This window comes from Talpa europaea (genome assembly GCF_964194135.1).
Source record: "Talpa europaea genome assembly, chromosome: 9".
NCBI classification, from domain to species: Eukaryota; Metazoa; Chordata; class Mammalia; order Eulipotyphla; family Talpidae; genus Talpa; species Talpa europaea.
This window is the reverse complement of record NC_140076.1, coordinates 116,938,650-116,964,374: the sequence shown is the minus strand read 5'-3', so window position 1 is coordinate 116,964,374 and position 25,725 is coordinate 116,938,650. Positions and strand designations below refer to the sequence as shown.

Below are 25,725 nucleotides of genomic sequence, written 5' to 3'. Positions count from 1 at the left end.
GTGAGGGGCCCCACCGCCGGCCTAGCCCCCCAGGGGTACTGTGGGATTCCTGTGACGCCCCAGAGCTTGGGGAAACCCAAACTGGGCCTGGGGGTGCAGCGAGGCGGGTGGGGCCCTTCGAGCCCGGGGAGTCTCCTCCAGGAGCCTGCGGGGAGAGGCGCGCTGCGCCGGCCGGGGTCTTCCTCCGTGGGCGGCGCCCCTCCCCCAGGCCCGCACCCCGAAGCCCCCCGCCCCGGGTCTGCCTCCACGGCCTCGGACACACCCTCCCCTGCGGGTCCCCAGCGCGTCCCGCCGCCCCCACCGGCCCCGCCGGTCCGGGCCCCGCGCCCTCCGCAGAGTCAGCCCCGCCGCGCGCCCCGGGGACCACCCGACCTGCGCCCCGGCCCCGCCCCCGCCCCGCCTGCGCCCCCGCGCGCCCCCCGCGCCCCTCCCCGGGGCCAGCGCGAGGCCGGGTCGCGGCGGGGACTCACCGGCCCTGCAGACCCGCCGCGTCCAGTCCGTCCCGTTAAGCCGGCGGCCGTGGGGGCAGGGAAGGGGCCGGGCCTCGGCCGCGCGGACACGTGGCGCTCGGGGGCCAATGGGCGCCGCCCCCCGCGCCCCGCCCGCGCCCGCGCCCCGCCCGCGCCCCCGCCGGAATCCCCCAAAGTCACCTCTCCCGCCAGCCGAGAGGGGGGCGCGCCCCAGCTCAGTCTCCCCAAGTCCCTCCACTTGCCAGAGATCGGCGGGAGCGCGGGAGAGCCCGAGAGGCCGCGCCCCGCGCCCGCGCCCCTGACCCCCTCCCGGCCGTGCTGGCCAGAGGTCGCCGCCCCAGGCCGGCGGGGACGCGGGGCTCCCTGAGGGCTCGCCCCGGGCTGGGGGAGTGGCCCGTAATGATGGCGCCTGTGCAGTCCGGGACGCGAGAACCAGGGCCCCCCAGCGCTGCAGGGCCCCCCAGAGACCGGTAGTGATGGTCGTGCCCCCACCCCGGCCAAAGTCCCGCGGGGGGTGAGGGCCAGGGGAGGCGCTGACCCCTGAGGGAAGGACGCAGGCCCTGAGCTGGAGAGCGGTGGGCGGCCCTCCTGGACCCAGCCCCGGCTCACTGCGGCAGAGCCTGTCCTCGGGGGCTGAGGTGGCCCCGGCGCCGAGGGATGGGGTCCAGGCCAGAAGGGGAGTGGCGTCCAGTCGGGCCTGAGGAGTTAGAATGAGGCCTGCAGAGGAGCTGTGCGGCCACTGGCCAGTCCCTGCCGGGGATACCAGGCCATCGGGGGGCAGTGGGCGCTCCTGGGCCCGGACAGCCCTTCCACCCCCACCCGGCGAGCTGGTCTGCTGGCACCTGTTCCGCACCAGCCAGCGTTTCAGAGTTTTATCAGCAAACAACTGAAGTCCGTCCCTCCGCATCTGCCTCTAAGGGAAGATGGACACTGGGTGAGTGGGCAGCGGTGGCTCAGCAGGCGGCAGTGGACAAGAGAAGGAGCGCAGAGCCTGGCAACGGGGCGCCCGCCAGCACCACCAGGGACCACAGGGAGGGCAGCGAGGAAGTGGAGCCGGTGGGGGTCTGGTCGCTCCAGCAGCAGTGGGGGCAGGGGGCCAGCGCAGAGGGGGACGAGCTTCGGGGAGCAGAGACAGGACCCGTGGCCCCGCGAGGGTGCGGCCTGCCATCTGGGCCTGCAGGGAGTAGGCGCAGGGCTGGGGCCCGTTGGTTTCTCCTGGATGCCCAAGACACACGCAGATCTTGCCTCCCCGGCCAGCGACGACAACACATCTTGTGGACCCCGGGGGGCACACACCTCCTGGAGCCCACCACGTGGTGGGTGCAGGGCCTGCCGCTGTGAGCGGCTGGGCGCGAGGCCGTGTGTGAACAGAGCCCATGCCTGGCCGTTCAGGAGGGACCCTCTGGACAGGGCTCTGTGGACACTCGGGCACGAAGGCCTGAGCCGGGTCAGCGCTGCATGTAGACGCGGGCCAGACCCTTGCCAGGGCCGCTGCCTGGTCCGTGTGCCCAGCGCCCCTCCTCCTGGCCAGCACTGGGGGTTCCGCTTCTTGGTTTTGGTCCCCTCCTGGCGGGGGGCTGGGGGGGTGGTTTCTCTAAAGACACTTGGCTTTGGCCTCTGCAGGGCCTGAGGGCCGCATCCCCCCTGAAGCGCAGGGCGCAGGCCAGGCGCAGGCCGGGCGCAGGTGTGGGCCTGCTGGCAGGAACAAAGCCTGGAAGGAAGCAGAGCCTGGGGGGGAGCAGAGGGTGAGTTCAGCTTCCGGTGCTTCTCAGCCCCTCCCCGCGGATCGGCTTCGGTGGGGTGTGTGGGGTGTGGGCCAGGCAGGGCAGTGCGTGGGGTCGCAAGCTCTTTCTGGGGCTGTGCGTTCTCTGCGTAAGAGGACCTGGCAGGTGCAGCCCAGCTTCTGGGCAGCGCTGGCTGGAGGCGGCTGCCTGCCAGCTGCTGCCACTTCTGCGGCCCTGTGGGATGGGACTCGGGGGGCCTTTCAAGGGGATGCCCAGACCCCATGTCTACAAGCACCCCGGAAGCCCTCTCCCGCACACAGCTCCCCCAGCCTCTGGCCTGCATTCCTGCCCAGGCCTGGGGCTGCAGCCCTCTCGGGAAGGGCAGCGGGTGCCCAGCCCTGTGGCCAGTCCTTCCTCCCCTGCCAGGCAGGGACCCGCACAGGGGCCAGCGCTGCACACTGGCCCCTCAGAGGGTGGCAGAGGGCTCCCTCCCAGCCAGCCAAGGCCCACAGCAAGCTGACCCCTAGAGGGTAGCCAGGGGAGGCCTCACAGCCCCTGTGGTCAGCCCCTGTGTGTGCTGGCTGCGAGCAGGGTCTGCACAGTAGAGACCCAAGTTAGCAAAGTGCCCGGGGCCGTGCCCAGCCCGGTCTGCTTGGTGCCCCCCAGCGTTCCGACTCTTCTCTCTGAGCCTCTCAGCTCTGCACAGGCCCAAGGCAGGAGTTTGCCCCCACTCGGGGGCCAGAGCCCTCGGATATAATCATGGTTAGTAGCAGCAGCGAGCCATGGTCTGTTTACCATGGACGGCGGGTCCTGGGCTGTGCTGGCGCCCAGAGGTCCTGCCCCGTGTCCCGGCCTGTCTTCCACAGCAGAGGGGGCCAGGGGAGAGGCTGCTGAAGATGCCCCGTGTCCTGGTGTTAGGATAGCCGCCCCTCCTGCATCTGCCCATGTGCCAGTCTCTAAGATTCTGAGGCTAGGACCCTCTGAGGCCCTCTCTCTGGGGTTCCGGGGCCCCGGGACTTGTTCTCCTGGCGGGAAGCCTGCTGCCCAACCCCTGCAGGCTGAGGCTCCTCAGCTAGCTCGCCCCTGCCCTTCGCCCCCCCTCCTGAGCCCCAGCCCCCGCTTTCCCATCACAGGGAAGCCCGGTGGGTAGAGGCTTGTATTTGTGCCCTTGGGTTGGTGTCTGTCTCCATCACCCAGATGCCGGCGGGTGCTTCCATGCTGGGGCCATGCAAAGAGCCCTGAGCAAATGCCCCCCCAGCCCAGACTCCAGGAGTGCTCACTGCCAGGGGGCCAGCTCCGCAGGCAGGGGGCGTGACCAGTGGCCCCAGTTCCTGAGCGTTTGCACTCCCTTTGCTCCCCACCCTGTTACCAGTGCCTTTGGGGGACCACAGGCCGCAGAGAAGGCCTAGTCTCGCTCTGGAGCTGCCGTTTGAGGCCACGCCACACGCCAGGCCCGCGCGGAGGACGGGACAGAGGCCAGCCCCGCAGCTGGGCCGGCCCCCACAGAGCTGGCGGGCAGGGCCGCGGGCGAGGGGGGCACGCCCTGGGAGCGGGCAGGCCGCCAGCCCGGCCAGGTGCCCTGTGCCCCCAGAGGTCAGCTGGAGGCCTCTCCTGGGGAACCCTGATAGGAGGGCTGGCCCCCAGGTCCCGCCCCTCCCTTGGAGCCATCAGCTTGGGGGGACCCAGCTCGGACCCTCAGGCTTCCGTGGGGCTCACACTGAAGAGAGGCGGCGACGACGCAGGAGGCCAGAGCCCGGAGTCCACCCCGGGGCAGATGGGGAGGCGCCTCGGGGCGCTCCTGGGCCAGCGCTCCAGGGCAGGGTCCCGCCCCCCCTCCCTGGCGCGGCCCCAGCCCCGCCCCCACGGCGCCCCTCCCCGAGCGCCCGCAGCCGGCGCGAGCCCGGCGGGTGGACGGCGGGGTGGGGGGCGGGGGGGGCGCTCGGGCCGAGCTGCACACGCCCCGGCGCCTGGACAGGCCGCCCCCCCGCGCAGGCGAGTTCCAGGGCCGCGCGGGCGCCCCGGCCGAGCCGCTGGACCCGATGCCCAGGCCCGCGCCGGCCGCCAGGAGCGGGGGCTGCGGGGCCGCGACGCCCGCCAGGACCGGCCGGGAGCCGCCCGAGGCCGCGCGAGACGCTGCGGGACGCCACGGCGGCCGGCAGGTGAGCGCGCAGGGGGGGGGGGGGGGGGCGGCAGGTGAGCGTGCAGGAGGGGGGGGCGGCAGGTGAGCGCGCAGGAGGGGGGGGCGGCAGGTGAGCGCGCAGGAGGGGGGGCGGCAGGTGAGCGCGCAGGAGGGGGGGCGGCAGGTGAGCCTGCTGGGTGGGGGGCGGCCGGCAGGTGAGCGCGCTGGGTGGGGGGCGGCAGGTGAGCCTGCTGGGTGGGGGGCGGCCGGCAGGTGGGCGGGGGGGGGGGGGGCGGCGCGGAGGCCCGCTGCGCCCCACTCGTGTCTTCTGTCAACCTAAAGGAGGCTCCAGAAATGGGGACAAGACGCCTGCCCAAGCCGTGGGCGCAGCCGCAGGCGGGAGGGGTCCCCGCGAGCTTCCCCTTCTTGCTCTGGGGGTGAATGTGCGCCGCTCGGGAAGGGCGACCCGCCTCTGAGAAAGACCGTCCTTTGGGGCAGGGCAGACGCCGCCTGCGAGGGGCCGGGAGGGGCCGGCCTGGCTCTGCGGCCACCACCGGCCACCACCGGCCACCACCGGCCGCAGGTTCCTTCTTCCTGGCCCAGGGTCAGCCCGCGGCTGGCGCACACCGAGAAGCCCCCCCCCCCTGCTGGTGGCCACTGCAGTTCTGATTTCGTGTCATTTTCGAGCGTTACCAAATAATTTTTTCCAAGCACTTAAAAATGTTAGAAGGTCTCAGCTCCGGGGCTGGCGCAGCTCTGGCACCTGAGCCTCCCGCCCCAGCCCCGCACCTGCTGTCACCGGGTCCCCAAGGCTGCCGGATCCCTGGCCACCACTGGCTTCTCCTGGTGGCTCTGACTGACTCTGTTCACCTTGGCAGGCGGACCCAGAGGAAGGAGTTTGTCTGGGCCCCAGAGCAGCCAGGACGCAGCTGTGAGATCGGGCCCCTCCCGCCCGTGCCCAGGTTGCTCCCACCCAGCTCTGCCCTTCAGGCCAGCGCCTCGCCCCTGAGCCCCCATGGCGAGTCCCACGGCCTGGCCTGGGCCCTGCCCCTCTCCTTCCATCTCCAAGGCTCTGTGCTCCCCCCGACACCCCCAGGCCCAGCCTCTGCACTCTCCCAGTGCCTGACTGATAGCCCTGTCCAGGGGGAGGGGTGAACCCCAGAACCCACTAGGGTGATAGAGGCCTGCCCGCCCCACGCCCCCTCCACACCAAAGGGGTCCCCACTCCGCTGTCATTTAAGTTCAGCAATCTGGAATTCAGTGGTGGCCCAGAGGGGAGAGGGCTGGAGATGGCTGAGCTCTCTCTGGGGGGCCCAGGGGAGAGGAGGGGTGTCTGCACCCCTGCCCAGATCTTGCCCTGTGCGTGGCTGGCCCCAGCTGTTCACCTCTGTCCCCCGTAACAGTAAAGTGGGCAGTTCCCTGGCCTGCAGACCCTCCTAGCAAGTCGCAGAACACAAAGGCACCAGGCTGGGCCTCCCAGGGGGGTCAGAAATGGGGTGGTGCTATGGGGTCGACTGCACCCCCCACCCGAGTGGCTCCTTGGTGAGCGGAGACGGGCAGACACGGGGGGCCAGCACAGAGGGGACGCCGTCGAGGAGCCGGTCCCGGCCACATGCGGACCACGGGCGCCTCTGCAAGGGCTTCCCCGGCCGCAGGGAGGAGGCCGGTCCAGCCTTCTTGGCCAGTGCCCGGGACGCCGCCGTTCCCCTGGGGCCGGAGACCCCTGACCTGCCCCAGAAAGCGGCCGGCCCACGACAGCCTGAGTTGGGGCAGGGGGGTCCTCCCTCCTCTCCTCCTCCCTCCCTCCCACCCAGGTGTGCGCCCCAGGTGTGCGCCCTGCGCGCCAGCTGGGCTTCCTCCCTGCTGCAGTTGTGGGTGCCTGTGGCCTGTCCTGTGCTCCCAGGTGCTTTCTGCAGTAACGTGTCATCACATGTGGGTCCAAAACCTGGGAGGACAGGTGGCCGGAGAGGCTGGCGGAGGCGGGAAAGCACCTGTGAACCCCATGATCCTCGCGCGTGCGCACTCCATGCCGGCTCTCCAGAGAGCCACGAGTCCGGGCCCAGCTCTGCTGGCGCAGGAGACAGGTGACTCCCCCAGACTCAGTGGCCTCTTCCCCACTCACACCACCCCCTTGTGGTCACCTGGAGGTGCTGACCCCACACCTAGGCATCCATTCAGAGGTGTGACCCCCCTGGGCAGTGTCGCTGGCAGCTGTTAAAACAGATTTCAGGGCAGCGTCCTGGTGTGGATGGAGCGTGGACCCCGGGGGTCCAGACCTGCAGGCAGTGCCCACTTTCAGGGAGGTTTGGGGGCCCGGAGGCACCATAAACCCCCGTTCCAGCAGGGTTCCGTTCTCAGCAGGGAGGGGCAGGCTGGGGCCGGAACGGTGGGGGTGCCCGGAAAGGGTTGTTTTTGAAGCCCCTTGGGCAGCTGCTTCAGACCAGGGCTTGATGAATTCTAAAGCTGTTCCACCTGCGGTGGAAGCCGCCGAACAGGGGGGATCGAGTTTAGATGGAGAAGCAGGTGCGTCTGACAGCCCCGGCAGCAGCCTCAGGGGCACCGCCAGGGCCCCACAGCCGCGGGGCGAGGCGCTCCCCAGGAAAGTAGATCCCCAGGAGGTCCCAGACCCAGGAGCCTGGCCTCAGACGCGCTGCTGAGGGCCACAGGGCCTGTGGGTGCCCCCCAGCTGGTCTCCTTTGCCATTGTCAGTACTATGGAGCCAGGTGGGGATCCCCTAAAGGGCCAGGATGCAGGAGGAAGACCTACAGCTGGTGGGCGGGCAGGGAATCCGAGCAGACACTCCGCCTCGGGGTCAGAACGGCCACACACATGGCCTAGAGACCACGCACCCGGACCCCTTGTTTCTCCCCCCCTCCCCCCCGCAGGCCCACCCTCCTCCCAGCCCACCCTACGAGCTGCATCTTGAGCACAGCTGGGAGCGCGCCCGTGTCAGCCCAGAGACCGCCTGGGCTTTAGTGGGGAGCACCCAGGGCAGAAGGTGGCAGGGTCAGAGGGGGTGGCTGTGTGGGTGCGGGTGTGACTGACAGGCGGGGCACCTAGGACGCCCTGAGGGCCAGAGCGGAACCACGGCCTAGCGGTGAATCTGAGGCTTGCTGACCATCCCGGAGCTGACCATTTTCCCCACCCCCTGGGCAGGCGGCCCCACCCAGGCCTCAGTCTCCTCATTGGTCAGCCCAAGTGCATCTCGGGTGGCTCGTGGTTAGCTACGATTTGTCCTTTGTTAGTTTGTCCAGTAAAGAGGGGCTGGAAGGGGCCTTTGTCCAGCGACTGAACACTGTCTGCTGAGACCCTGGGGCCAGCTGAGGTGGGATCTGCCTCCTGGGCTTACCCAGGAGCTGCTGGGCGCTCAGGCATGATCCCGCCCTCCCCTGGGGCCCTGGGTGCTCCCGCCCGAGGGCAGGGCCGGAAGCTGAGCGGACACCAAGCCCCACAGCCTGAGCTGGAGTCTGAGCCGAGGCCAGGCCGCCCTTCCAGGGCTGCGGGGAGGTGGTGCTGGTCTGGAGCCCCACATCTGGTGAGCAGCTGGGCCAGCAGGCACGGGCCCTCGGGCTTAGGAGTTCCCAGAGGAGCTTCCCAGAAGAGCTGATTTGGCACAAGGGTTGAGGGGGGAGGGCTCCCGAGACGGGTGAAGCCCAGCCCCGAAGGCCTTTGGAGGTAAAGGGTGAATGAAGGCTCATCCCACCGTCCAGAGGGAAGCTGAGGCTTAGCGGGGGTGGGAATGGCCAGCAGGAGGCTGGGACTCCCGCTGGCTGTGCTGGCCAGCATTGCCCAAGCTTGCTCCTTGGGAGGCAACCCCCCCACCCCGCCCCCGCAGTGTGCTTAGGAAAACACCACCCCCCGTGGTGTCAGCCAACCGGGAGGGTCCAGGCGCCAGCAGCGGAGCCCCAGTTTCCGGCTGCCCAGCCAGACTCGGCTTGTCTCCAGCTTCCGCAACAGTGTTAGCTGTGGGGCCCCAGCTCTCCCTCCGGGGGGCAGGGGGTGGCAGCCATCTGCATCCCCACACACCCTGAGTCTCTCCAAGCCGTCTGGGCAGAGGCCCTGGCTTTCCCCAGAGACGTGCAAAGCTTCATTTCTTCCCCGACACGGGCGTGGCCTTGGGCAGGTGTCTCTCCCGGGAAGGGACCGTGCTGCCAGCGGATGGACCCTGCCCTGTCCCTGCAGCTGGGTGGCCCCCACAGCAGCGGGTGGACTCGGGGCGGTGCAGGGAGGGCTGAGGGCGGCAGGAGGCGGGCAGCGCATGGGGCTGCGTGTGGGGAGGCCGGGGCAGGAGGTGGGCATCCACACCTGCCAGGCCGCCAACTACAGGGCAGGTGCCGTGCACCCCCCCACCTGCAACCCCAAGTCTCCCCTGCCAACCCTGGCTCCTCAACTGAGACACGGTGGGGAGTGGGCTGGAGCGGCAGGGAACGTGTGGGCCTGAGTTCCCGGGGCCAGGAAGACTCACACCCCGCCCGGCGCTGTTCGGCCCCTTGCTTCAGCCCCTGGGCCCCACTCCCAGCCCTGCCCTGCCCCGCCCCACCCGCTGCCCAGGCCCCACCAGCCAGTACCCAGGGGCCAGCGCCCAGGCCCAGACCTGCCCCCCAAGGGCACCCGAGCGCCCTGAGACAGCCGCAGCCCACCCCCAGGAACACAGAGACCAGGCCATCATGTCTGTCTTTGGTTTCGCAGCTTGTCTGCCCACGGGCTGCAGTGTCTCCCTGAGCCCCAGGGCACAGGCGGGCCCCACCCCCGGCCCCCCAGCCCCTCGGACTTCCTGCGAGGCGCAGCCGCCACGGCCACAAGCCCGGTCCAAGTCATCCAGAGGTGCTGGCTCTGCTCCTCCGCGGGCTGCGGACACCAGGCGGAAGCTTCCAGAAGCCACAGGGGGCAGCTCTGTTCCACTGGAGCGAGCCCAGAGTTTCTCCAATCGTTCTGGTAACCGGCTGTCCTCGGCCGGCCCGTGAGCGTGCAGGGGGCCCGGGTGCGTGTGCGGAAGATGGTGCCTCGCTGCCCGCCTGCCCGCCGGGCCTGCCGCAGCCCAGACAGTCACAGCCCGGCTTGAGGGGGGGTAGAAGGGGAGGAGCAGGGGGGGAGGGGAAGAGGGGCCTCCTGCGTTGGGTGGGGGGGACGTTCCCCCCCCCCCCGAGGCAGCAGCAGGCGGGGGTGCCGCCGGGCTGGATGGGGGTGCTCTGCCGCTGAGGAGGTGGGACCTGCTGGGGCCTCCTGCGGGTGGGCACAGAAGCCTTGACTAAATGCCCCCTTTGGGGCTGGCTCTGGTTCCGTGATGGACAGTCCAGGACACAGGGGAGGGGGACACAGGAGGGCGCGCCCAGGGCAGCAGGGGGGCGCGGGTGAGGGCTGGGCGGCGGGCAGGCAGGCGGCAGGGCCGTCCCCACCAGCAGGACAGCTGTCTCCTCTTCGTCAGAGCCCAAGGCCACCTGGGTGCCCTAGGAGCCCCGCTCTGGACAGAGCACCAGGGCGGTCAGCACCCAGGCTTCCTGGACCGGCCGAAGGCACTTCCAGCCCCCGGCGGTCGGCGGGCAGAGGCTCCTGCTGTGTCCCCACAGGCCTGGAGGGGGCGCCCAGGCCACGAGCCGCCGCCTACGTGGCCAGGGAGACCTCGGTGGGGGTGACGGGGGCCAGGGGGAAGGCGGGCGAGGCCTGGGCGCCCAGCACCTGGAACAACAGCTCGTCCTTCTCCTGCTGCAGCTGCTGCCGGAGCCGACGCTCCTTCTCCAGGGCCTCGCGCGCACCCAGCAGGTCCTCGGAGAGCTGCCTGAGGGACAGACGGGCCAGGCCTGTGGGGACAGCCCTGCGCTCCCGGGGACTGCTCGGGCCTCCGGGCGCACCCAGGGCGGCTCCCTCTGGACCGAGGAGCCCAAGAGTCCCCCGGCCGGTGAGCACCAGCGTCGGCTACGGGGCCGTCCCGGTCACTGGGGGGACACTGCGTCCAGCCGGTGACGCCCACTGCCCTCCCCAGCACTTAGAACAGCCTCACTCCTTCGTCCGTCGCCTCCGGTGCCCCTCCCCACTGGGCTTTCCTAGACCTGCTGACTCCCAGAACAGCCTGGGCGCCGGACCCTCCGCCCGGCCCCAGGGCCCCGTCCCGAAGGTCTCAGCGGGCGGGAGGGCAGTTGGGCTGCGGGGACGCTGGCGGTCGGGGCAGGGCGGGGCCTTACCGCGCGGAGGCGGCCTGGCTGAGGCTGCGCGCCCGCAGGACCTCGTTCTCCTGCTGCAGGGCTGTGACCTTCTCCTCCAGCATCAGGTTCTTCTCTTTCTGGAACAAACCGGCGCACTGGACAGTCACACTTGCCCCGGCTGCGCCCTCGTCCAGGGCCGGCCTCTTCCCCGGGCAGGAGGGCCCTGAGAGGACGAGGCGCAGGCGCTGTGCCCTCCGCGTGTGTCGAGGAGACCCCCCAGCCCCCAGGGGAGAGGAGCGTCCAGGCGGGAGGCCGGGTCTCCAGGAGCCCGCTGGGGCTCTGGGACGTAGTCGCCCCGGGGGGCAGGTTTCGGGGGACTTTGGTGCCACCGGATAGAAATAGACTTGACAGGGCCAGAGATGGGCGTGGGGCTTCTCCAGGGCACCCGGGTCCCTGGGGACTCCGCCCCGGCCCACCTCAGTCAAATACCCCTCCCCCGGCCGGCCTGCGCTGGAGGCGGGGAACAGGCAGATGGGGGGGGGCGGCCAGCACGCACCACGGTCTCCATGAGGGCCAGCCGCCGGTCTAGCTCGTGCATGCGCTGGCTCCGCATCTCGATGACGAAGTGCAGGCTCTCCAGCTCCTGCTCCCAGAACGGGCTGAGGCTGCCGTGGTCCTGTGGGTGGAGACAGGTGGGTGCCGGGCCCTCTGGCCGCCACCCCCGGCCTGCTGGGCCTCCTGCGGGCCAGGCCCTGAGCCTGCCCTGAGGCTCCCCGGCAGCTGTCAGGGTCCCGGGGCCCAGCACCCAAAAGCACCTCTGTTCCGGGAGGAGGGCTCAGGGCTCAGGCGGGCAGGCCCCGGAGGGAGAGGTCGCCTCGCACCCCGTCCTCTCTGACCCAGACCCCGGGCGCTGCCGCCCCAGCTGCCCCTCCCCGACTGCCTCCTCCCAGGTCCTTGTGCCGCGCCCCTGACCTCCCAGGGGCCTCCCAGGAAGGCCCCACCTGGCAGTGCTTCTTATAGTCTCGGCTCCGAATGGACTCCTCCACCCTCTTGGCCTTGGCCTGGAAGGCCTCCAGCTGGGAGGTCAGCCCAGCGATGGTGTCCTGGCAAGGGGCAGGGATGGACAGCTCAGGGGGACTGCAGGGCCAGGGGCCGTGGTGGGCGCGTCTGTGGCCCCACCCTCCCGAGGATATGGGCGCATGGACTGCACGTCGGGGCAGGGCACCCCCGATGCGTAAACTGCAATAGAGTCCAGTGTCCGGGCTCCAGGCCAGGTCGGCGGGGCATGGAGTATGTCCACCAAGGCCCGGTGTCCTTCCTCTAGGACACATCACAGCCCCAGCAGGGCCCCCCGCCCACCTCCCCCACAAGCCTCGTCCTCGCCCTGCCCGGGCCACGGTTGCTCCGGCCTCCTGAGCCTCCCGGAGACCCCACCTGCTCACCTGCAGGGCCGTCTCAGCCTCCTGGAAGGAGCGTGTGAGCGCTGCTGTCTCCTGCGTGTGGGAGGCCTGCAGGGCTGTGGAGAAGGAGCTGCGTGAGCCCGACTGTGCCCAGGGCCCTCTGGCCGCCCCTCGAGGGCCGGAGCACCTGGCACAGGGGCTCCTGGTGTCCGCCCCTGAAGCTCCTTGCAGCCTACCCCGCCCGTTACAGATGCTCACTGATTCCCAAAGAAACTCGGCCAGAGACATCGTTTCTGGAGACCAGCAAGGAGGAGAGAACCTGACAGAGCCAGAGCGACGGCTTGTTACTGCGGACAGTTCAGTGACAGGCGCACCCGTGAGGCCGGGCCTCAGGGAATCAGAGCATTTAAAGCCGCTGAGGAGAGGGAGGGGGCCAGTGAAGACGAGGAGGTGTCTCAGGCCTCCCCTGGGCAGGGGCCAGGCCTGCAGGGCAGCGAGTGGGGGCTGCCCCCTGCAGTGCACCATGATCCGCCCTTCACACTCGGATGACGGCCCAGCGAGCCTGCCCAGCGGGTGGACACGGGGAGGACCCACGGGGCCATGAAGCGGCGCCGTCCAGGAGGCCCAGCACAGGTGCCATGAGCACGGCCGAGACACAGCAACGGGGGACCTGGGGGTACCGGGTGTTCCACACGCCAGAGAAAACGCAACAGAACAGGGTTACAAAAAGACAGAAAACAAACCCTGAGGTGACAGCCCTGAATTCACCAGCTCAGACGGTGCCAGCCGAACGGCCTGGTCTCGCCAAGGAGCAGACTCCAGGGCGAGGTCGGGCTTCACACACCATCTGCAGCGGCTCACAGGCACCCGCGCGGCTGGGCGTCCAGAGCGAGGGTGGACACGCAGCCGGGAGGAGCGAGGCAGCAGGTGAAGCCACGCGGAGCGAGGCCGCGCGGGTGCCGGGTCAAGGCCTCCTGTGAGACACGGGGGCCGTGCTCCCAGCAGACGGGTGAGGGAGCTGCGCCCTCTGGCCACGGCAGGGCCTCGACGTGGGCTGCAGAGACCCGGAAAATCCACCTGCGCCTACTGCAGGCGCTTAGGAGGAAACACCCTTCTAGACACCCACTTGGCCGAAGAGGAGGCCCGGAGGGCTTGGGGGACGGACGCTTTGACGGAGGACAGTGGGAACACAGCGTCAGCCTGGGGCCGGGCGGGCGGGAGGGTCTCGGGCCATCTCAAGGCTCAGTCTGCTTTCAGGGCAAGTAGAAGTGACGCGGGAGGAGGCCGCAGGAAGGAGAGGAACAGCAGCGGACGGTAGGAAAGCAGGGAAAAGTCAGCGGAACCAGATAGTTTCCTGACAGGACTGACACGGTGACCGACCGGTCCCCAGGGCCGGGGGCGGCTCCAGGGGCAGCGAGCGCGAGGCCATAGGGAGGCACAACTGTCCTGGCACAGAAACGCCGCCATTAGCCGGGACGTGCCGGTCCCAGGAAACTGCGGCCTGCCGGGACTCACCGAGGCGGCCTGTCCCGAGCAGCCCCATCACTGCTGAAGGTAACTGCCGTCTCCCTGCAGACGCCACTGAGCATCGAGAAACGTCGCCGCCCCGGTTAGACAGTCCCTTCCACCCCACGGGGTCGCGGGCCCGGCTCTAAAGCCAAGGAAGCGCAGCCCCCGGCGGGACGCCCGCGTCTGCAGGAGGACCACAAGCCGCCTGGCCGGGACCAGAGAGCGACGGCCAGCAGAGGCTGCCCTCGGGGTGGACACTGGGTCAGCGCTCTGCGGCTCAGGACGGCGCCCGGCGCCCCATGAGCAAGCTAAAGCAGAAAAACCCCGTTGGCCAGAAACCACGAGGACCTTGGCTATCTGGGTCCAGCAGTGAGCTCCCCACCGGCAGAGTAAACTGGAATTTGTCCAAATTAAAGGCTCTGCTCTGTGGAAGGCAAAGTTTTGCTTTGTTAGGAGCAAGAAAATATACAGACTACGGGAAAAATTTGCAAATGTAAAGGGGTCGAATTCAAAATACATAAAAATCTCTCAAAACTCGGCAGTAGGAAGAAGCTGCCGGTCAGCACTGGCCGAAGGCTGGAGCAGACGTGGCCAGAGGAGGTCAGGCGGCGACGCCAAGGGGGTGGTCAGTGTGATTAGCTGCTTAGCACAAACTAACCCGGGGTGGTCAGTGTGATTAGCTGCTTAGCACAAACTAACCCGCCAGCACCACCCCTGCCCCCGGGTCAGAGCTGCCCGAATAAGACACCCGTGGGCGTTTGTGGGCGGGATGGAGGGACCAGGCCTCGCCGGCAGGGAGGGAGGCAGATGGACACTTCCCAGCTGAACCCACATCTGGTCTGGGACCAGGACCCAAGTGGACTCGGCACCCCTGGGCGCCTGCGACCCAGAGTGGGCAGGAAGGCTCTGTGGTTGCCTCTAAGGCCTTACATGGGCTAGAACCAGGTGGGGCTGGGCCCACGGATGGCATCTGCGGAGCGGCAGGGCCAGTGTGGATGGACAGCGCGGAGAAGGCAAAGGCCAGGGGCAGTGGCGGGCAGGGTAGAGGCTGCCAGATGGTGACTGCCTGAGGGATGGCTGCTGTGACAGGTTTATTCATGTTGGGGTCTGTGGAGCAGGATGGTTTTTAAAAAACCAAAACTGGGCCTTCCTGGTGGCGCGAGGGGTTAAGACGCAACCTACGAAGCTGTCCGCAGCCACTGCAGCATGAGTTTAATCCCTGCCCAGGGAGCAACCCACGTGGTGAAGCTGACCTCTCCTGTCTCCCCGCTGCTCCCCTCAGCAGTGGGTTTCAGTCAGTCTGCCTGTTCTGCTCCCCGCTCTGTCTCTGGTGAGTCCTCTCACCCCCCGCACCTCTGGCCTGAGTGCTAGTTCTTGTATGCATAAATAAATCTTAAAAAAAAAACAAAACTAAGAGAAAACCAGGCCCATCAGCTGTGAAAACCACCTCCTGGTCCCCCCAACCAGCACCCCCCCAACAAAGCCCACGTGTCTCCTCACGTGGGGCCTGCTCACTCTGCACACACCTGTCACATCTCCCTGAGAACCTGGCCAGGGGGCTCTGACCAGGCCAGCCGTCCCCCAGGCTCCACCACAGGGAGCTTTCCTGTCGCTCCACGCACAAGACGAAAAGGGGCAAATCCATGTGGGGAAACTCAGTGTGGGGGGCTGCGCCCGGGCGGGTCAAGCTGGCCCGGGTGGGTCAGGGATGTGGGTCGGCCTTGGAGGCCATTTCAAAACGGTTTGGCTAAGGTAGCAACATGTCTCAAGGATCTGAAAAGGGCTCAGACCTCTGCTCTAGTTACTGCACTTCTGGGAAACCCAGTGCTGCTGCACTGGCGTCTGTCTGCAAAGGGCAATGCGGACGCTGTTGTTTAGCCGGGAGGCAGGGGTCTGTCTCCCAGGAACAGGGAAACTGGCCGAGGCGTCGCCTTTGCGAGCGTTAGCAGCTCCGCACACACAGCGCTAAATTAAAAGGACTGCCCAGCTGTATAAAGTGACCATGAAGTGTCTCTTTAAAAGATAAACAAAGCTGGTCATTCAAGGGAAAGCTGGCAGGACACTTCCAAGGTCAACCTCAAACCTCCTCCGGAGGAACAGCTTGTGCGCACCTGAGTAGGCGGCGGCTGCAGCAGAGACAGCAACTGCAGGGGACGTGGGAGCGGGGCCGGGGCTGGGGAGGTGCCGTGGGCAGCACCGGGGAACTGTCTGGCGCTTTCTCAAAAAGCAAGGTGTGGAATGACCAGTGGCCCAGCCCCCCTACCCCGGGGGCTTCCTCTGTGGGCTCCAAGGCAGTCGCTTCTACCTGAGGGCAGTACTCACAGCGGCCAGAGAGGGGCGCCACCCGTCCACCCACGGAGGAGCAGGCACGCGGTCAGTGTGTCCCTGCAGTGCAGGGTGGGCAGCCCACGCCAGGGCAGAGGGTGAGCTGAGGGACCCCGGGGGCGGGTGGAGCCGGTGGGGGGTCAGCTGTGGCTCGAGCTCCCCTGTGCAGGCCGGCCGGCGGAAGGCCGCAAGGCGCTGGGAGCACCCGGGGGCAGCGTGGCAGGCCGGCCCACTCCCAGGGCCGCCAGGGTTCTGGAAGTGGACGGCGTGATGGCTGCCGGCTTTGGGAACGTGGTAAATGTCATTTATGGTAAATAGCACACTGGTGCATTTTGGCGAACACACAAATACACGTCCAAGCCCGTCCTACAAGGGTCATTCCAGTGCTGATGTCCCAGGCGCAGCCTAGGCCTTGCAGACGGGCTGCTTGGACCATGGCGAGGCCCGCAGTGGCCAACGGCCAGACCCGGGCGCTCAGCTAAGCAAGTGGGGGTGCAGGGGACACGTGGCGCTCTCAGGGCCTTTGGTTCGACCCACAGGTGCTAACTTCTACGAGCCAGGCCCTGCGGACCCCCGAGGCACGTGGCTGGGAGGGGCTGGCCCTCAGCGGTGGGGACCCTCCCCCACCCCGCTGCCCCCTGACCTTGTAGAGCCGCTTCGTGCTCGACCTCCAGGCCCCTCCGCTGCTCGTCCAGCCTCTGGCGCAGCTCCCGCTCCAGGTCCCTCTCCACCTGCGCAGGCACCAGCAAGGGGAGATCAGAAGGTCAGCCCGTCGCCCCACCCAGCACCCCCACTGACTGAGGGTGACCTGCCCGAGCGCGCGTGGACTCCCACATGGCAGAGGCAGCGGCTGCCCTTGGGGGCTGAGGAAGGGGTTCCGGCCCCCTCGGTGGGCAGTTTGACCTTCTAGCCAGATGGCCCTCAAGGTGGGGGCTGGTGGCCCCAGTGGGGGTGGAAGGGCGGGGTCCAGGGGCCGGGCCTTCTGTGGTGTGAGTGAGGCTCCTGCAGGGGAGTGCGGCAGCAGGACAGGCCCCGCTGGAGCCTGAGGGGGGCTGTCCCCCGGGCGCACCTGCTGCTCCCATTGCCTCTCGTCCTCTTCGCGCTGCTGGGGGGTTCTGGCGGGGTCCCGGCGCTGCTCGGCACAGGCACACGGCTGGACGGCGGGGGCTGCGAGAAGGCAGAGCCCAGCAGGGCGAGGGTCAGGGCCACAGAGTGGGGTGTGGGAGGGCCCAGGCCCGGGCTCCCTGGGACGGGGCGTCCACAGCAGAACCCCGTCCCCCACACAGGCCTGGCCCTTAAAGGTGGTCTCTTTGCTCCACCCGAGAACTAAATTGTGAATTGTAAATAGCTGATGTCACTCGCGGCGCTGGGTGACTTTTACTTAGTAACGTCCATTTCCAGCCGCCCTCTGACACCCCCCACCCTGTCCTGCTGGCTCTGTCTGTCTGTCAGCTGGCCCTGTGCCCTGTGCCCGGGGAGGGCAGCGGGCAAGACCAGAGCCGGCTCCTGCACAACTTGCTCTGGACCCCACGGGGTGCCGGCCAGAGAGGCTGCCCAGAAGCCCCACCTTCTGGAAGAGCTGGGGAGCCCGGCTCCCTGGGGGTCTCACTTGGTGGGCACCCCGGCCTTTGTCCCCGCTGGCCACCCCCGTGCAGAGCCTGGGCAGTCTCTGAGCCTTGGCAAGGGGCTGACCCGGTACTGGACTTTGTCAGGACCAACCTTCCAGCCTCCACAGTGACCACATACCCCATGGTGAGCCCAGGCCCCAGGCAGCCCCCCAGAGGCCCTTTGGCGTGGAGCTGAATTCTGCCTGCCTCCTGGTGTCTTGACCCCGTCCTGACTTCCGGGTCAGCCTGAACTAGGCTCATCTTCATCGGCGAGGTCGCTTCGGACACCCGGAGAGAACTGTTGTGCTTTCTCACCACTCTTTTCCAGGTGGGGCACCTCTGTCCTCCCACCCACCGCTCCCCACGGCACGCCCCCCAGTTTGCTGGGCCCCTCTGAAACGCTCCTTAGAGATACACACGGCACCCAGGTGTGTGTCAACAGCCCAGAGCAGGATGCTCGGCCGGGACTGTCCCCTCCCTGGCTGCAGACACACTACGCCCATTAATGCAGCCGCCTAAGACCTCACGAGGCAATGAAGCAGCGGTCGCACCTGTGTGGATGACAAAGCAGGGAGCCTCGTGGCTGCCGGGGAGGACATTTATGGGCGACGACTCACCTGTGTCCCCACGGAGGGGACCTAGTTCCTGCGTTTCTGGTCTGGGTGGCTGATCTGGTTCTTGGCGCCTCTGAAAGAAACGTGACCGTGCGAGGAGGTGAGCTGGCACCTTTACTATGGGAGCTATTTTTAAAGTAGAAACCTCCCAAACCCAAGGAACCCTGGAATGCTCTGCACAGCCTGGGAGGGGAGAAAGGGAGGCCTGTCAAGGGGAAGCTTCTAGAGCAGGTGGCTCCTGCCCGGCAGCGGGCAGCCCAGGGTGAGCCTGAAAACCAAATGGGGCCTCCCAGGCCTTGGACCCGAACCTGCTCTGAGCTTGGGTGCCGGTGATGGAGCCTCCACCCCTGGGCGCTGGGCCCCTTCCGGGGAGAGGGCTGCCTGGCCAGCGCCGGAGCATCAGCAAGGCAGGGAGGCTGTTCCCCCTGCCCTGGGCGGGAGGACGCGGGTCGACATGGCACTTGTCTGGGCCGCGTTTCTGTGGCTGAGAACTCTGCTTTCCAGGGGTCTGGAGAAGTCCCTCCTCCACCCCCTTCTGGGGAGACAGAGGCCAGGGGAGCCCCCCCTCCCCCCCGAGCTCAGACTCAGCCCCAGAGGTGGTGGCTGTGCCCCACCTCCCACCCGTCTCCTGGACGTGTGGACACTGTAAGCCGGTTAGAGAGCCACGGGCCTCTCCCGGTGGACACTCTCTGCTGGCATAAGTGCGGACCCCAGTGGGAGCATTCTGTGACACGCCCCCTCGTGCCCGGGCGCGGCGCTCCTGGTGGACCCAGCCCCGCTGCTGAGGGCCTGGTGTGTTCTATTTGGAGTTCCCAAGTCCTGCTCGAGCGAGCACTGGCCACCCCCGCGTCGCCCATGTGCTCTCTGGCCCTCTCGCTGCTGGCCCACCAGGCCGTCTTCCCACAGCCGCCAACGGCAGGGCCACTTCCCAGAAATGGCGGCGAATCTGCCAGGTCCCAACCCCACCCCCTCGTGCTCCGGTCCAGGAGGCCATCCCGAGGCCAGAGACACTCTCCAGGCCTCTGCACTTGCTGCAGTTTCTGCTGCGCTGCCCTTGACCGTCTGCAGGAGACTCGGGGCTGGCGGGAGCTGGGCTGCAGGCGCAGAGCTGGGCAATGGCTGGGGCGTGCACCCCCTGGGTTCCCTGCTGCCCCCGAGGCCCGGGAGCAGGGTCCCCGGAGCGGGAGCAGCAAAGCAGAGCAGGAGCTGGGCAGCCGAGGCACCCGGAGCCAACGGAACCAGGAAGGGGGTTCAAAACCCAACGACTGTTGCTGCAGCAGGCCCGGCCACCCCCTTCGGGCCTCTGCAGGACCCTCCCACGGACGCCGCCTACACCGTGAGCCTCAGGCAGGACCGGAGGGCTCAGAGTGAGACGCAGCAGCCGTGTGGGAGGAGGGCTCGGCGGCCGTGAGCCCCGTCCCTGGCGGCGGGCAAGGAGAGCAGCTTCGGTCATGGGTTGGGCTGGACTCGGAGACCGTGGACGCTGCGTCTGGGATCCTGAGGCCTGCCCCGGGGCTCCGCAGGCAGAGCTGTGGACGGCCTTGGGCCGGGTGGGCCTGGCAGCCGCCACGCCTCGGAGTGCAGATCTCTCGCACCACACCAAGCCTCTGGCAGCACCCTCCACCCCTCACACTGACCCTCACCTGGTGGGGGGTGCAGAGGCTACTGGGGTCCCCGAGATGCAGCCCAGGCACCTGAGGGCTCAGCCCCTGCGGACACCTCACTGTGGGGCCATGGCTCTGCCTTCCCGGGGCCTCCCGGACGGTGCTTTCTCGGGGGGGGGGGGGGGGGGGTTTGCTGACTCAGCTCTGTGGGCTGGAGCTTAGTCCCGGAAGGGCCCTAAGAGCAGACCCTCCCCTGCGGCTGCGGCCTGGCCTCTCCCCGCCCTCGCGGCCCCACACCCATCCTGGCCAAGGACGGGAAGGTCCCTGAGGCCCGGAGGACCGGATAGGCAGGGCCCCGAGGGACAGCCCCTCCGGCCCAGCCCCCACCCCCTATTTCCAGATGGAGAAACTGAGGCTGGGGGAGGGGGAGGGTGGCCGCAGCTGGTCAGAGGCACAGGCCAGGGCAGGGTCGTGAGAGTCCGGATTCCCGGCCGAGCCGAGAGCCCGCCACTTCCTTCCTGCAGACACAGATTGATGGGGTGGCCGGCCCTGCAGGGGAGGGGTGATGCGGGGCCCCTGGGGACAGTCACGCCCTCCGTATCTCAGCAGGCTTTCCGGTGGAGCTGCGTGGGAGGGGCCCGCACCCCTAGTTTCAGGATCTGAGCGACCGCAGGTGGAGCCCGTTGGCGGAGGGACAGGCAGGAAGGAGGTGGGGGCGGGGCGGGGGCCCCGGGAGGAACGGCCCGTGTGTCAGCCGTTGAGAAATGTGTGGGTTCACACCCCGATGACGGGGCCGGCATGGAGACACCGCGGGACGCGGCCTGGACGCCTCCGGAGGACAAGGGGCCTGTCCCGTCCCCCCGCTGGGGCGCACTCAGGCCGGCGACGCTGACGACGTAGCTCGCTCCTGCTGCGCTTGTGGGGCCCCGCGCCCCCGCCGGGCAGACCCGCCTGCCCGTCCAGGCCACTCGACACGGGACCGCGGGAGTCCCAGGGCAAGTGAGGGAGAAAGGCAGCTTCAGGGGCAGCACGCAGGGGCCCGGGAGGGCTCAGGGAGGCCTCCGAGGTGAGGGCAGAGACAGTCAGGAGGCCAAGGGGGCAGTCGATTCAAGGCAGTAAATTTTCGGGCTGAAATGTGAGGCTAATTGGGACAGTCAACTTTCGGAGACCTTGGCCAGGGGAGGTACAAAGAGGACTCTGAGGTGAGAGCGGGGACACGGCCCGTCTGCCGGAGGACCGTGGCCCCGGGCCGAGAGCCAGTCCCGCGAGGGGGTGATGAGATTTCAGGGTAGAGGGACAAAGGGGGTTAAATGTCCCCTAGCCGGGCCCACCACGGCGCCCCTGCCCCGCCTCCGCCTGCGCTGGAGTCTTCGCTCTGGCTGTCTCGCCTCGAAAGGAACCTTTTCTTACTTTCTTGAATAAAGTCTGCTTCTCCCCGCGCACTTATCTAAGAAGTCTGTGAATTCCTTTTCCGGCTTCGTGGGACAAGAGCCTGCGGAGGGACAAGAGCCTGCGGAGGCGCGAGGCTGAATGAACAGCGCGCCGGTCAGCCTGGCCTGCCCGCTCCAGCCGACTGGGGCTCAGGAGCGCGGGCCTCTGCCAATCGCCCCGCAGATGTGGCCCACGACAGGGACGGCCAGGCCCTCCCACTGGCCCGCGCGGGCGCCTGTCCCCCAGAGCCCGCTCCGCCCCCACGACACTGGCGACCAGAGTCCATGCCGCATCCCCTAGGGGGCCTGGAGCAGCGCCTAAGGAGGCGCGGCGGGGCGGCCACATGGAGCACAGGGGCTGCAGCCGGCGGGGCGTGGGGCTGCGCATCAGCCGGGCGGGGTCTGGGCGGGGCGGTGGGTGAGTGGGCAATGGGTGAGCTTGGCGGACACGCGGGCATCATGCCCTCCGGCTGGTGGTGCATAGGTACCCAGTGCCCAGCTTTTGGCCGCGCCGTTTTCCCATGCCTGGGCTTATCCACGCGCTGCCGCGTGACAGACAAGTACAAGCATGACCCTCATGGCCCTGGAAGCCCTGAGCCCGTGACTGGACAGTGGCCTGGGCACCAGGGGCCACGGCCAAGGCTGCAGCCCAAAGCACCAGGCTGGCTGCTCACTGCAGGGGGTCTTTCTGGGTCCCAGAGGTCAGACATCGGCAGGGACTCCCCGAAGACCCAGGGGCCTGTTCCATCATCTGTCCAGCTGCCTGCGACCCGCTGCAGATGCCCGCCCCCCCCCCCCCGCTCTAGCCTTTGCCTGGCCTCTCCCTGGCATCCTCTTCTTACAGAGACACCGGCCACCCCAGGCTCTCGGGAACGAGAAGGCCGGCCTCGGCCAGCATCCTGCTTGGGCAGGGCCTGGCTCGCAGGCTCAGGGGCCTGGGCTCTGAGGACAAGCTTCCATTAGGGTCACGACGCCGGTTCCTGAGGGTGAGGGCTGCGGGCAGAGGGCGCCGAGGCCGTTGTGCACGCGGGGGCCATGCCCCGCGGGCGGGTCAGGGTGCACGGCCCCTGTCACGAGTGGACGGGACAGGGTGAGCTCTGTGTGTTGTGAAGCCAGTGGCCTAAATTCTGGAAGGTTTGGAAATGAAGTCACAAGATAAATGATTTGGGTGATTAAAATCGAGCTGTTGGCAGAAGCAGGAAGACTCGGGGCTCCCGCTGAGCGGGGTACAGTCGCAGAACAGGCGGCGGCCCCAGGGACCATCCTCCCCCAGCCCGCAGAGGGGACATGCCCCAGCAGAGGGCTCCTGCCCCAAGCCCCGGCAACCGCGGCCACGCCTCGCGGGAGCCCCCGGGGACCAGCGCCCAGGCTCCTGTTCCTGACACTTTCCCGAATTTGAAAGCTTTTGCAACGTTGCCCCGCCTTGGGTCCCAGCCAGAGTAATTCACCTTCCCGAGCGGAGCCCTGAGCGTGCACAGCCCGAGGCTTCCCTCCCCTTGAACACCCTGGCCCAGGCCCGCTGACCTCCCCTGAAGCCGCTGGGGCTCTCGCCCCTCCGCCTCGTCTCCCCGCAGTCCCCTCGCTGCCTGGGGCCGGCTGGAGGGAGGACGGCTGCCCCTGCCCGGGCAAGGGCTCCAGGCTCGGCTGCCCCCACCCTGCAGGCCTCCAGGGCCGCCCCACGCCCTGCTCGCTCCGCTGGGTGTGGCCCACGCAGTGCCCTTAGAAGCACAACCCACAGGGGCCCCACGCCGCCAGGACAGCAAGGACCCTGCAGGGATGGGGCAGGCCTGGCCCAGAGCCCCCCGAGCCCCGTCACCCCGGCACGGCCTGGAGGGCAGCGGTCCCCCGGGTGCAGGCTTGTCTCACTGACCGCCGCCCTGGCCGGGCTCCCCCGCCCCTCGCTCTGCCCTGCCCGGCACTGGGGCCTCCTCGGCCGGACGCGCCTGGCGTCCACACCTGCTGGGGCCCAGCAGGGGCCTCCCTCCCCCCGGCCTCCCCGCAAGTCCTCCTGGGACCCCTGCCATCCCGGCGCCGGCGGGGCACACGGGGACCCCGGCTCACCCCCACTCAGACACCACGGCACCGGCGGGCGCCCCGGGAGGGTGGAGGCGGCTCTGACCGGACACGCAGGCCTGCCTGTGCCCCTCCACCCGTGCTGGGCTCCAAGGGACTGATGGCCCCGAGCTGGCCGTGACCTCCCTCTGCACAAAGATCACGCGTCTCATCTCCAGAACCGTCTCTGGGGCGGGGGCCGGGGCCCGGGGCTGCTCCGGGTGGGGCCGGCCCGGAGCTGCACACCAGCGGGAGCGGGAAACACCACCGGCCTGGAAACCGGCACGAGGCGCAGGGCCCGAGGGCAGTGCCAGGGCGACGTGCCAGGCCCTGCCGAGGCCGCGGGTCCAGACTTTTATGCCAAAGGGCTTCAGAGTCGTCCAGAAGCCCCGGAAGCAGAGTGGGGGTGGAGGCAAGAAGATGGCTGGGGCTGCCCTGGACCTCCACGGCCACCCTCCTGGCCTGACCCTGGCCTGGCCCGGCCCGACGCTGGCCCCCCGGGGGCACCAGGCCCCTTCCCTCCCAGACGGCTTGGGCCAGAGGTCCATTCAGGCGGTGCCAGGGACAGACAGGGACAGCTGTGCTCAGCGGGCAGGAGCCGGAGCCGGAGCCCAGGGGCCCCTGCTCGGGCGGGGGGGGGCCAGGTCTGGGCAGGGCCCTCGTCCAGCGCTGCCCGCTGCCGGGGTGGGTGGAGTTCACCTTGGCCCACTTTGCAGTCTGAGCTGTTGGCACAAGTGCAGAGAACAAGGGCTCCCAGGCCCTCAGGGAGAGGCCTGCCCTCCGCACAGGGAGGGAAACTGAGGCCCAGCAGGCAGCGAGGGCTGCAGGCTCAGGCCCTGCAGTGCCTGTGACAGTCACAGTGCAGCCCCTACTCGGCAGCCAGCCGCCCTGTGGGAGGAGGGGCCGGGCGGGCCTCAGTTTCCCCCTTGGAGGGTGGCTCTGGGCTGTGGTGAGGCAGGTGGGGGCACTATGCCAGGCAGAGGGAGGGCCAGTCACCACCGATCACCAAAGACTCCGCCAGCCTGGGGCCCAGGCTGATCACCAGGGTTCTGGGGTCAGCTACTCCCTCCTGCCTGGGGGGCAGCACAGGACTCACCCCCCTGGGCCCCCAGGTCCCAGGGGAGGCTGACCTGGGAGACCCCAGCTGGCCCCACTGCAGTGGGTCTCCCAGGCGCTCAGGGGCCCTGGGGGGGGGCAGGGAGGGAGCCCCTGGGGATAGACCCCTCCCGCCCCTCCCAGCTGCCCCCAGAACAGCGGCTCCCACCGCTGCCTAGACCTCAGCGTTGCCCCCGCTGAGATGCCTGAGCTAGCGGTGGGCGGCGGCGGGGCTGTGTGTCCAGTGGCAAGTGTGGCCGACCCGCCAGGGGGCCCTGAGCCAGGCGTGGGGAACCCCAGCCGGTCGGCCGGAGCCGCCAGCAGCCCAGAGAGGTGGAGCGGCTGGTCCCGGCACCCAGCGCGCAGGCCCAGAGCGGCCGGAGCAAGGGCACCTGCCAGAGCCCGAGCCCCACGCGGGCCAGGGAGGACCCAAGCCCCTCAGCCAGCCGGGTCGGAGGTCGAAAGTTGGAGGTCGGCCGGCCGCAGCCAGGAGTCCCACCAGGGTCAGGGGCTGGGGAGCTGGGGCCGAGGATCCCGCGCCCGCCCGGTGCGCTACACCCTCCTTCCCCCAAAGCAAACTTCCCCATTGGCGCCCCTACCTTTTTGGGGGGTTTGCAGCAGCTCGGCCGGCTGCGCCCACAGCCCATCCTCCCGCGCGGGACCTGCCCCTGTGCTGGGCTCGGCCGCCGGCCGGCCGGGGCACCCGGCGAGACCCCGAAACTGAACCTGGAAGCGCGGACTTGAGCGGAGCCGCGGCTGCACCGTAATTACCCGAAGAGCAGGGCCCAGCCGGCGGCGGTGCCCCCGCTGCCAGTGACCCGGGAGGAGGCCGTGGCCACTGAGCCCGCGCGGGTGGGGAGGGCCCCCAGCGACAGGATGGGGCGCTGGAAGTCAAAACAATGCGGTGGGGGCGCCTGCAGGCTGGGGGCTCTTCTCTTCCGCTCAGTGCTTCTGTGCCCTGCCCTGCCGGGAAGGTGCCGTCCCTCACTTCACGCAGTGACGGGAGGACAAGGACTCCGGGGCCAGTGGTCCGCCTTGGCCCCGTTGGCAGGCACCAGCCCCAGAAGCAGCCGAGCTGGGCCTGAGCCTCCCCCCTACAAGCGCCATTGCTCGGCAGGTTGTAATGGGCCCCCGGCGGCGCCCGGCTCCCCACAACTCGCTGTCCCCCACTCTCCTGTCCAAGTGTCTGTCTGTCCGCCCTTCCGTCCAGGTAGATGCCATCTGCACACCAGCCTGCAGTGGACAGAGAGGAAAGGAGCAGGCAGGACAAGTCAGGGCCCAGGGGGAGCTTTCACCCAAGTCCCCCTGCTGCCCCAGCGGTGTCTGGGGGTGCAGGAGAAGGACCCCCATGCTGAGAACTGCTGAGAGCTACCTGCTTGTGCTTGAAAACTGGTCCAGGCCCCAGCACTTGACAGCTGTTGAGGGGGTGGGGCCTGGCCTCAGGGGCTCTGAAAGCCGCCTCCCTCCAGGGAGTAGGAGCCGCAGCAATTCTAAGACCCAGTGGAAGGAAGAATAACAGACGATGGTGGACCCCAGAGTGTGAAACCACTGGTTAGGAATGCAGGGTCTCAGGCCCGCCCAGCCCGACGGGCCCTGAAGTCTGGAACTCCCGGCTTCCCAGCGTGAGGGCCACGCA

At 68.8% G+C, this 25,725-nt stretch overlaps 1 protein-coding gene across 1 annotated transcript; it reads right to left on the bottom strand.

Annotated features, from left to right (window-relative positions):
* Nucleotides 1–9,578: 9,578 nt before the first annotated feature.
* CCDC69 (coiled-coil domain containing 69) lies at nucleotides 9,579–24,736 on the bottom strand (the record flags this gene model as incomplete). The annotated part of the gene is made up of 9 exons (XM_084242500.1): nucleotides 9,579–10,089; nucleotides 10,493–10,590; nucleotides 11,010–11,129; nucleotides 11,455–11,556; nucleotides 11,896–11,969; nucleotides 16,331–16,418; nucleotides 16,757–16,854; nucleotides 17,912–17,981; nucleotides 24,689–24,736. 9 exons carry the CDS (start codon nucleotides 24,734–24,736, stop codon nucleotides 9,915–9,917), a joined length of 873 nt encoding a protein of 290 aa, XP_084098626.1. The 3' UTR covers nucleotides 9,579–9,914.
* Between the last annotated feature and the right edge of the window lie 989 nt (nucleotides 24,737–25,725).